Source organism: Eutrigla gurnardus, assembly GCF_963514095.1.
Source record: "Eutrigla gurnardus genome assembly, chromosome: 12".
NCBI lineage: Eukaryota > Metazoa > Chordata > Actinopteri > Perciformes > Triglidae > Eutrigla > Eutrigla gurnardus.
Genome location: NC_139926.1, coordinates 10,761,547 through 10,773,591, shown reverse-complemented (window position 1 = coordinate 10,773,591; position 12,045 = coordinate 10,761,547). Strand labels below are relative to the sequence as shown.

Here is a 12,045-nt window from a genome sequence, read left to right as displayed (position 1 = left end):
TCTACATTCTCTAACAATAAATCCACCACAGATGATTCCATAAGCCTTTTCTCTCCAACCTGCCAAAGCTTGCATTCTTATTTTTCCTGTCAAAACTCATTAGACTCTCCTGTTGGTTAATACATTTGGACCCCCCCGCTGCTGCATTCATGAAAAACATTCCCATGATCCATTGTGACAGAATAATAAAACGCATGCAAAAAGAGTGCAATCAGATTTATAATCTGTGAAGATGAGCAATTAACGCCTGCAGGAAGCTGTGATTCTGACTTTTAATCAGGCCAATGTTTCCTGTACCCATGAACTCGCCGTTGGACTCTCATGAATAACGCATGCTTCGTTAACGCTGATGTTCCTATCACCCAACAGGAGGAAGTGACTGCGAACAATGGATGACATTATACATGATAATTCATGCAGCACATTGCTACCGATAACATTACATGTCCGGACCACAGTACTGATGGCTCTACTATGGCCTTAATGAATTTTACTGCTGTCTAATTAATGTTGCAGCACCTTTATAACACATGAGTCGATACTAATACCAAGCGATCTTTAATAATCCGAACTGTCTTTCAAATCAGAACGGATGGCGATGGTGTAGTCCACCTGTAGTACACTACTTTGAAATGTGGACTACAGTTCCTTGCCGTGCAATCAGGATTTTATTTGTTTATTTTGTAACATTGTTTGAATGGCCAGAAAATAAAGAAGCTAAAGAAAAGAATAGGAAAGCCTGTTTGAAGTTTGCCTAAAAGCGTTTTTAGTTTTTTTGCCCATCTTCCATAAAGTCCAGTTCTGCTGTGTGTGCATCTTAAAGTGGTCCGATGGACAGATACTCCAATCTGTGCAGGGGACATTTCCAGCTTCTTCGGCCTCTCTTTGTTGCCTCTCTGATCAATGTCCTCCTTGTCTGGTCTGTGAGTAGTAGACACTTTATTGAACTAATTATGGGACTTCTGAAAGGAATTGGTAGCGCCAGGTATTATTTAGGGGATTCATTAGTAAAGGGGGTGAATACATATGCATGCACCACTTTCAGTTTTTTATTTATAAATATAATAATACAATTGTATATAATAAAATGTTTTCCTGTTCACATCCACACTGTGGACTAGTTTGTACAGGTCTATCACAAAAAATCCAAATAGAAATCTACTTGGGTTGTAAGAAAATAAGAAAAATGCCAAGAGGGTGATTACTTTTGCAATGAAATGTTTGAGAATTGCACAACCAATTCTGATAATTTCATAATGTTCATAAATTCCATCCATCCATTGTCTACCGCTTATCCTGTATTCAGGGTCACGGGGGGGCTGGAGCCGATCCCAGCTGTCATTGGGCGAAGGCAGGGTACACCCTGCACAGGACGCCAGTCTATCACAGGGCCAACATGTAGAGACAGACAACCATTCACGCTCACATTCACACCTACGGGCAATTTAGAGTCATCAATGAACCTATCCCTATCCTGCATGTCTTTGGACTGTGGGAGGAAGCCGGAGAACCCGGAGAGAACCCACGCTTACACGGGGAGAACATGCAAACTCCACACAGAAGGCGAGGCGAGAGTGCTACCCACTACACCACCGTGCAACCCATTGTTCAGAAATTGTTAAACGAATTGTTTGACATGTTGGGAAATATTGTTATTCCATATTTTGCCAAGACTGTTATGAGAAGATTGATACCACTTTCATTTCACCTCTCACTGCAAACTGTTTGGAAAACGGGCTCGGAGTGATATGTGATCTTGCGATTCTTGCATTATTAAGGTTAGCTGAGCTCAGCTTCATGTATAAACTGAAAACAGAGGGAAAGAGCTAGCAAGTCTGAAAGTAACAAAAGGTGAATAGCAGCACATCTAAACGATGGCACCAATCTTCTAACTTAAGCAAGAAAGCAAGTAAGCATACCTAACATGTAGCGACAGTAGCTTGAAGAAGACCCAGATTAAATTCTGACGTAACCTAATTCCCTTATGATGCAAACGCAGGACAGTACCTTCAGCGCTGACACAGGTCACATTCTGGACTGCGGTTCCAGGACCACAGGAGCTCTTAGTGGGAATGCATCTTTCTTCTTGTTGGACCTGCCACAGGTAACAGGTGGGATCCTCACAGGGGATGAACTCCAGCAGATGAGGGCAGGTCTCTGGGGGACTGCTGGACTCCCAAAGCACCTCTCTCCTCCTCTGTCTGAAACCTGACAGAGCAGAGGAGGGGAGGGAGGCAACATGACAAAGTTGTCAGAGAAGTAATCAGTAACAGTGCAATAAAACAGTAAGCACATTGTTTCACACAAAGTATACAGAACCCTCCTCAGGCGATCAATAAAGGGCAGTATTAAGACTTACTGGACATTATCTCTGCGATCAGTTATTAAGGTCTTTCATGAATTATGCTATTGTCAACAGCAACCACTCATCATAACAGCTACCAGCTCCCTCTGAACCATGCAATACAATGAAATATCATAATAAGATGAAAAGCAAAAGGTGGGAGGAGTCAGTGCCAGTGCAAGGCCAGCAGTAGGAGACCTAGAATTGTTTTGCTGCTGTAAAGTATCAAGCATGATACTGTACATTTGTAAAGAAACATATATTGCAAAGGTAATGTTGGGATTTGGCCTTGTATTTGTGTTGTTAAATCTATAGCAAGCAAATATATGAAACTGCTATAAAGGTTTTGCGAATTCTAGACTAGAAAATAGCCAGATTGTATACAAAAGATACTGAATTTAGGACCTTCTTATTCCCATCCCTTCTGTCAGCCATTCTGGGGATTCAAAATTATGCACATCATCTGCTTCTTGACCAACCAGGTTCCTGCCATTGTCATATTTCCCCAAACCTCATTAAGCTTGTCAGTGATACAATCAGTGTTTTGAAATGCAACTATTATACATTACATTTTTACCTTCTTTAGTATTGCGACACGCATCATAAGGTTGTTTAGTTGTTAGGTTCCATAGCTCACACTGATTTCATTATCATTAACCATATATTTTAATCCATCCATCATCTACTGCTTATCCTGTATTCAGGGTCGCGGGGGAGCCGATCCCAGCTGACATTGGGCGAAGGCGGGGTACACATGTAGAGACAGACAACCATTCACACTCTCATGACATTTTGATTCATTAATGAACCTTTCCCCATCCTGCATGTCTTTGGACTGGGAGGAAGCTGGAGAACGTCTCCACATGGATATCATTTGGCGGGAGGGAGGTGAAGGACATGAGGAACCAAACAACACGGCAAAGGAGAACTGCTTAAAACGTGGGAGTGTGAGCATAGAGACACGTTTTTGTCATGGTTCAAAAGCCTTTGCACACCGACACCTTTCTCTCCAATTACTGAGTCTCACTGTCTTTTCACTACTGCTTCCGCTGTGTCTGTTACTAAATTGGGGGCTGCCAGCTGAGGTGAACTGGCTCCACAGACACCTGCTGAAAATCTCTGCAGTGGTAAAAAAAATCAAAACAACTGCTGCAAGCTTTCCAGTTAAATCATATCACTACTTCATTAAATGATTTACAAAAAATGTACAGTGGGTTTGGGAAATATCATGACCTGAAATGTGATGGTCCAGCATAAACCCCAAGTCCTCTGTGGAGATGTTAAATAAAAAATAAAAAAACTGAATTGTGTGCTGTATTGGTGCTGAAAGAGGAAAGCAGCAAAGACCAGAGCCCAAGAAAAAAGCTGTAGATTTGCAGTTTGAGGTCATAAAAAGACGTAAAATCTGGCCCCCCATGTCAATTTAGTAGAATTGTGTATCTTTCTCTCTCAACCTTGCTAGTTTTCCCTTGGGTGTTTTCGTAAAGTGGCAAGCAACATGGGGAGGAAAAAAAAGGTTGACTGGGGACAATGACATGTGACACTTTTTTAGAACAATCTTCCAACCATGTGTTTGAAATATTAGATGAAAATAGCTTGATGTTCTCAGCTGTTGTTGTTGTTTTCATATTTTGATTCATATCTCCCAGTCTAAAACATTGATTTACAAAGCTGGATTATTCATAAAATATACACATTTCTTCATGAAAAGGTTCTCACTGAGTGGAAACCACACACTCTCTATCAGTTAGTGAGCTCTCCAAATTTTCTTGGAGATAAAAAAAAATGGCGGGGTTAGGCTACAAATTGTTTTCCTAGCAACGCTCCCAGGAAATGTCGTTGTCACTTGAGCAGCTTTTTTTTTTTAAAGCAATGCTCACTTAACCAGAGCTCTGACACTAAGCAGAAAGGTCCCACATTCTTTCCTGCTACAGGTGGAACCATGCAACCCTGGGAGGCTCACTGTACGAATAACATTGCAAACCATCAACTGGTGTGAGACAGCAGATTTGAACGGTGTTCCCAGTCTATTCTCTAAGAGCAAAGAGACTGTGGATTGATTGGAGTATTGCCCAAATCACTTCCTGCTACTCACATCCAAAACCAAAAAGAAATAAACTATTTAGCATGGGCATCCCCCCCATTGATATTAATAATTGAAAGGTTCCTTGGTCATGCCAGGTATATTTCAGAGAAACAAGGGCCACCCAGTGATTTTCAGCACACTGTGGCTCAGAAACAGCCCTCACTCCAGCTCAGTCACATTACTAAATTTATATCCACTAACCTCCCGTGTTCAATTCATTTTCCCCACATAGCTGCAAAATGTGATAGGCCAAGATAACATGAAGAAATGTACATAAGTCTACTCCGAGGCAATTTAAATTTGTTTCCAGAAAGCAAAGCAAGGGTGACATAAGCATCTTGGCTGGTTGGCTGTTGTACCTGAACGCTGGAATCCCTCGGGCCTGTCGGTTAGAGATGGATCATAGTTTATTCTGATGTTGTGAAACATAAAGGCTAAGCGTACATTCAATAGGAGCAAGAAATTCTCTGCAGCTCAAGGACCACGGGCAAACAACTAGGATCATAAGAATGCCGGCTCGATAACTGTTCACAGGCGACAGAGCTCGCAGCAAGGGTTTTTTCTATTGCATTCATAAGCTATCCCCTGTGATTCTTTATGAATGCCATCAAAAGACACTGTGCCACAAGAGAGCTCCGTGCAAAAATAAGCAGATGCTGTGTTTTCCCCTCCTTGAAATATATTAATGATGCTGCCTGACACGACTTGGCTCATCTCATAGAGATCCAGCGTCAGAGAGTGTGGGTACTGACCTGAACAATCCACACTTCAGTCGCTCCCCGGGGGGGCTTTCATGCACATTTACTCATGGCAGGGACGAGGTCACGCTGCCCTTTAGCACAACACTAACACATTACCAGCTCCTCCACTGACTGACACACACACACACACACACAATGTGAAGCCTTCCTAAAGCAGTCGCGTTCACCTGTGGAAAAAAAAGACAAGAACATTCAGGCAGCACTGGCGCGCTGAATACTTGAGCGCACACAGACGGAAGCATCTTATCTGCCGTAACTCTTTTTACCCGCCAAGGGACTGAGAGCTGAACTACAGGTGTGCTCCTGTTTCTGTCTTTCGTCTGCTGTGGTTTATACTCAAACTGACTCCCTTCCAGAGCACGATTCCTCTCAGCCAGCCGCTTATCATAAAACAATTTACAAGTCAAACATATACTGCCTCTGTCTCGCGCTCTGACAACATCGCTCCCTTGCACTGTCATCCTCTCTCTCTTAGCCTCCGTCAGTCACGATCTCTCTCTATCTTGCCATTTAAATGTTGCTAAAGCGCCGCACACTCTACTGTGTAGGCGTTAAAAACATCCTGCAATGCCAGGTTCGTGTTAAGCCCCTCGACGACCATACTGAAACAGCAACGATTGACAGCTTATTGTAAATGTACTACATGGCTACAGTGTCTGCCGAGCTAATTGTTTTTTGACTTGGTGCTTATGATTTCACCACTGGCCCATCTGTGCAATTATCAGTTTAAGTTTTTAATCATATCAGCTCATTAGTTTTAGCCATCCATAGTATGTTTTGGCTGGCCTGTGTCCATCCCTCTGTCCGTTCATCTGTCAAACATGATTCTAAGAGAACAGTGTGCTGCTAACAAAGACAGGATGATGCATCTTGGAATATGTTTTGGCATTTAAAATAATGCCCCAATCTACTTTTTCAGAGTGTGGTTACATCTTGTCACAGTAGCGATCATGTTTCTTCTAATTTGCTCACGAACCAGCTGATTCTAACTTCTGCTCGCGCAGTGGTCTGCAGTTGTAACAACTTTGTGGCACCAGACATTGTTGCTGCAAGGTGACACGTGCAAAGCTCACACCATTTGATATATTATGGCACACTTACTACTGTCCTTAATGACATAACGCTGTTGGCACATTGACATGTGGCTCCGCAAATCATTCAAAAGCCAAAGCTTGTTCAGTCTTGTATCCAATTTACTCAATCCTACCTTTCTTCCCCTGGGGTTCTTTGCAGTTGTCATGTAGGCAGGCACCCCAGAGTGACCACTGAGAGAGCAGGCAGCGGTGCTGGCAAGGGACGGAGCAATGCTGGACAGCCAAGGGGGGCTCTTCTCCAGCGCACAGCCTGGCATTCACAGGCCTGGACACTGAACACACAAAAGGAACACAGGTAAGGGGATATAAGTCAAGCTCAGACAGCGTTGGTGTGTGTGTGTGTGTGTGGGGGGGGGGGCAGATTGAAGAAGCATCACAGTGATCCGATTGAACAGAATGAATGTAGATCAGTCCTGACGCTGAAGACAGGAGAGTATTTATTCGTAAAGGCTACAGTTTCCAATGTTGTGCACTGTGGTGAGGCGCAGGGTAAAAAAAAAGAAAAAAAAGAAAGAAAGCAAAGAAAAAAAGAGAACAGAATGAAAACTCTTCTCATCTCATGTGTGGCTCAGGAGAATATTAAATAGAGAGCAGCGACCAGCAAAGGGAGTAAACAGGAGCTGAACAGGAAGATATTGAAGCAAGACATGGTATGAACTATTCACTATTTATCATTCGTCCATCACAGAAACTCAGCAATCTGTAATGAGCTCCGACATTAGTCTCTCATGTGTTGCTATTCAACAACACAGGGATCTAATATCTAATATTAACTTTTGATGCAACTCCGCACATCATTGAGTGGCAAATTTCCATATAAATGAGAGCCCAAAGAGAAATTCACTAAATGTCCATTGTGCATTTTGTCTTTTTAACAAAAGTCATTTACAGGGTGTTTGATATATTTTTGTACAAATGAAATGCTTGCTTAACCACATTCATAAAGTGAGAAGTGGAGATCTTTCTCCGCTGTTCCGTAATCCGTTTTTCTGCAGTAGACATTGGAGCAAATTGTTTTCCACATCACAAAAACTTAGCTCTCCAGACACGCATTTGCATTAGCTAACGCTGTTCAGGTCACATCAATGTTAACATTACAGGTGACAAAGTGATTTTTGTCCCTCACATCATTGGCTCAAAGAGTTGATCTAATTTTCAAGTAACATATTTGCTGTCCAAATACACCTCTGATGTAGCATTTCCCTGATGAGCAACTGCCAAAACATCTCAGCTATGACATGAAGCCACCCAGGACTCATCAAGTCGGCATTATAAGAACATATGGAAGAGGACAAATTAATATTTAGTAATTAAATTAATGGTTATGTTTATTAGGCAGGAAAGAGTGTGATTGCAAAGGAGGACGTTAGCTGAAAGTCATTAAAACCACCCACTGAGCTTAATTAAAAAAGATAAATTAAATACTTGGTATGCATGCAGTTTTTTTCTTCTGATGATTGATTTTCTAAGTCTCAAAGTTTCATTTTGTTTAATTGGAATTCAACAAATCATTGTAGCTTCTTTTAACACTGCCATTTGTAGTTCAACATGTCTTAAAACTGTTTGACTCGGTGATTCTGGCTTTTTCAATTCTATTTACTGTATATTACTGTATTTGACTACACAAATATGAATCTGACCAGACATTCAGCACTTAGTTTAACCACAACATGAGATGAACAGCCTTTGTAACTTGAGACTGACTTCATAGATTTATGCTACCTACATTTTATTACAGCTTGTTCAATCTGCAGGCGTCATCAAGTTGCTGTAAATCAATTTAACACCTTTGATACAATAGCTGACACGTTGAATTTGATCCAATATGAAAATACATTGTCCTGCAAGTCTGTAAAAGCAATATTTCTCAACTTCATGAAATTAAAATGCACATTTTCTCCTATAATCCAGACCAGACACAAATACACAAACTTGTAATTGTAATATATAATGCTGTTAGTTAGACAATAGTTAGTTAGACAATAATATTAATGTGAAAAAGAGGTAAAACTGAAAACATGAAAGTTAATACCACTTTTAAACCTAGGCTTTAACAATGCCTGTTTTTGTAAAATGTTATACTAAAGGTACACTTATTTCCCTTCTCTGTAATGTATAATCATCCTCCAACAAGCTCTACTTTTGGTTTCATTGTAATTCTTTGGATAAGGATCTACAAAAAAATATAATTATTATCAATGATGTGGAGCTGGAGCATGACAAAGCCCTTCATCGTCTGGTTTTCACTGATTCTTGATTTTATTCCCACCAAGTTTCTTCAAGAGGTTTTTAACACAGTTGGACCCAGTATTTTATACATTATTTAACAGTTATTTAATCCATGGTCAATTTCTAAACTTTCATTTTTCATCAAAAGTTTTAGAAAACAAATTATTTGATACATTTCAATCCAGTTTTAGAGTTTCACACAGCACTGAAATTGTGATTTTACTGATCTCTTTTAAAGCTTGTCAGGGTCTAGACCTACATTACAGAAATACTGACTCCATACGAGCCTGTTTGCAACCTTAGACCCTTGTTTGCAACCTTAGACCCTTGGGTGGGGCCCTTCTAACCATTCCAAAGTCGAGGCTCACAACCCGAGTTGATCGTGCCTCCTCATTTTTATAGACTTCATTTAATTTTTAGTTATTCATTTGCTGTTTGCAATGTCCTAAAGGTGTCTATATATTGTATTTCATGTGTGTGTGTGTGTGTGTGTGTAGGTATATGTATACTGTGCTTTTGCTTTGTCCATCAAACCACTTCAACTTTTGTTTTAAAAGGTGCTTTACAAATAAAGTGTATTATTATTAGTATTATTATTATTATTATTATTATTGTTGTTGTTGTTGTTGTTGTTGTTGTTTTGCTCAATTATTAATTCATTATTTTCTTGTGTGAACCTTTCTGCCTCACAATGCCGCCAGCATTGCTACAGATTTAATGACCCAGCACAGTCACGTCCGTGTGTCACTGCTGGTTCACTTGCAACTTCCTAATGATGTCAAGACAGCAGGAAATACAGGAAATAATCTTGCACACACAACCACACGTCGGTTCCATATGGATTAAACAGAAGAAAAATAATGTGTTATACAACACATTGGTAGGCGGGTGTTTTTAACTTCCAACAGCGAAGAGTAAGGCCAGCTGTTTCCCCTCCGAGTCTTTGTGCTAGACTAAGTGAGGCTTCTGCTGGCTGTAGCTTCATATTTACCGTACATGAGAGCAGTGCATCTTTTCATATAACTGTCAGTAAACATTTGTTTGTATTTCCCAAAATGTCAAACTATTCCTGATCAGCTTAAATCCAGTGCAGCTTTACTGCTTAGCTGTGTAGGTGAGGAACTATTCATTTAAACTGCTATCAATCTATTGCCATACTTCTCTGTGGTGGGCCGATACAAAGTAGCTGCAACCCTTAAAATTAAAAACTATTTCAGATGCAGACTGGGTCCCTATGGTATGCAGTGGATTGTAGCTCAAGAAAACACTGTCTGAATAAAATGAAGATTCTTCTTGCCTACACATTAAACATGCTTTAGCTAAAGCAACACAGCATGCTTTTGTTTAGTTTTATGTCCGACATAATGAACATAAAGCTCTGCTCCTAACTTTTACTTTAAGTTATGCTACATCTTATATCAGAACACCCCACTGAGTTCACTTGGAATGTATTTGTGGTCTGTCTCTCTATCTTCCAGCGAGCCCTTAGTCAAGTGGGTTGAAGGCGTTTTTTTATTCTTACCCGCCTTCCTGTGATGTGGTCCTGAGTGATCAGGGACTTGAACACAGTAGGTCTTCCTGGTCTGGATTCCCCTTCCACACAGAATACTGACGTTAGCCAGCCGCCGGTCCTGTTGGCTCAGTAAGGGAAGGATGCGGCATTCGCCCCAGTTGGTGGTCCTCCAAACATACCTGACAGAGCGCACAATTGTTTTTGTTATTTTCGAACCCTAACACAACTACAATCCATTCAGAAACAATTGATAAATGGATGTCTTTAAAAAAAAAAAAAAAAAGCATAACGTGTCAGCATACACACAGCAGTGGCAGTTGTTTTAGAAAAGTTGCACAAAGCAAAAGACAAATTAATGAGAGCAGTCTCTGGCAAGAGCCTCGCACATATGTCAGGAGGAGGGAGGCATGATTATTTTGATTTCAAACCTTCTAAACAAATGTTTGGTTTGAACTATGAAAAATGCAGTGGTGCAGAAAACAGTAATATTGGAGGAGTTTACCATAACAACAGCCCCTAGTAATCTATCAAATGCTTAATTTCCTTAATGAGTTTTCTCTAATCATGTAAATCCTCTGCTCTCAGGCACTCCATGTAGATTCAGCAAATAAAACCAAATCTACCAGCAGGGGAAATAATTATCTATTGACTACTTTGTTTACAGTATGTCATGTTAGCCAAAGCCTATCTTAACTCAAAGGCCCCTAAAACAATGAGGTTCTGTCAAACACCGTCTGTCATCCATGTAATTTCCATTGGGTCAGGAGCTCCCAGCAGTACGACATCATATTGTAGGTGGCACAGGGTAATTAAGGTAATGCCCTAAAATATGATTAATTCAACAGACAAATCATGAATATTTGGACCCTCAAGGCTTCAACACATAATCATTCATAAAGCTCAGAGCAATACAATCAAAAATTGTTATTTGGTTTGAGACTTTGTCATTTTATGCATAAAAATCTGCATCGGGAGATTACCTGTGGACAAAGCTTTTGTTTCTGAGGATTGTGAGCGCAAAATGAGACGATAATCACCATTGTTAAGAACTACCTGGGGCAGTTTGGAAGTAAATCTCCCATGATGTTGCAAGCTTCTTTTTCCTCAAGGGCAGGACATCGTTGTCCCCCTCCAACCGGGATCTGCGTCATGATCCGTGACCGGAGGCGGTAACCAGGAGACAGGTCGGTGGACCGGCAGGTCTTAGAGCACGGACTCCACGATGACCAATCAGATGTCTGACAGTCTTTGGGCATCACACAAGCTTGTAAGGTCAGGGGGGAGTTGTCCTTGGTACAGAGACTGCAGAGTGAGAAGAAGAAAAGATGTAAGAAGAATATAACAACGGAGGAACATTAAAGAAACTTAATTTCATAAGATAACATCTTTGTATTCCCGTCAAAGTTTTTACAGTCGGCTTATAGAGAGTAAGACAGACCAAAGCATGACAGATGTTAAGTGTGTTTGGAATTCAAAAACATTTGCAGACAGATTAAATATATGGCATCAATTGTAAGAAATACCATCTACTTGGTGAACCTATAGTTGATGTATTGATTTCTTAAAAAACAAATTACCTTTGCAGATTCTACTTCTACAAGGCAATATATTAAGCTATGATACCTCATAATATCACAGAAAATAGACATAAAGTCAGTCTGTAAAGAAATAATACAAAGATATGCTTACATCAAAATATGAAACACAGTCATGTAATTACAATTCCATTGTTTAATTTGGACAATCTAATTAAGTAGGTTATTAAGATGTGAGAACAATGCTCATTTAAGAATTTTACTTTATAATTAGGCTGTAATTAGAAAAGCAGAATGAGGCAGAACTCAGGTGGGAAATGCATATTCAAAAGCCCCAATCACAGTTTTTAGTAATACCATGCTAATCAGGCACTGTACTGTAAATGGTCCCTTCATACTCAAGTCATGAAGCCAGTGAATCTACCTTGTTGTGGATAATAACATTCAAATAGCAAACACATAACATGATACCTAATTTTAAGC

General features: G+C 40.3%; 1 protein-coding gene across 1 annotated transcript in view; it reads right to left on the bottom strand.

The window, feature by feature from the left end:
* Positions 1–12,045, bottom strand: part of thsd7ba (thrombospondin, type I, domain containing 7Ba) — a 128,315-nt gene that overhangs the window by 74,946 nt on the left and 41,324 nt on the right. Inside the window, exons 4-7 of the mRNA XM_084023543.1 lie at positions 11,081–11,329; positions 10,037–10,206; positions 6,399–6,557; positions 2,008–2,208 (exon numbers count right to left, since the gene is read on the bottom strand). Coding sequence (XP_083879669.1) covers positions 2,008–2,208; positions 6,399–6,557; positions 10,037–10,206; positions 11,081–11,329 — 779 coding nt within the window. The remainder of the gene's footprint in view (positions 1–2,007; positions 2,209–6,398; positions 6,558–10,036; positions 10,207–11,080; positions 11,330–12,045) is intronic.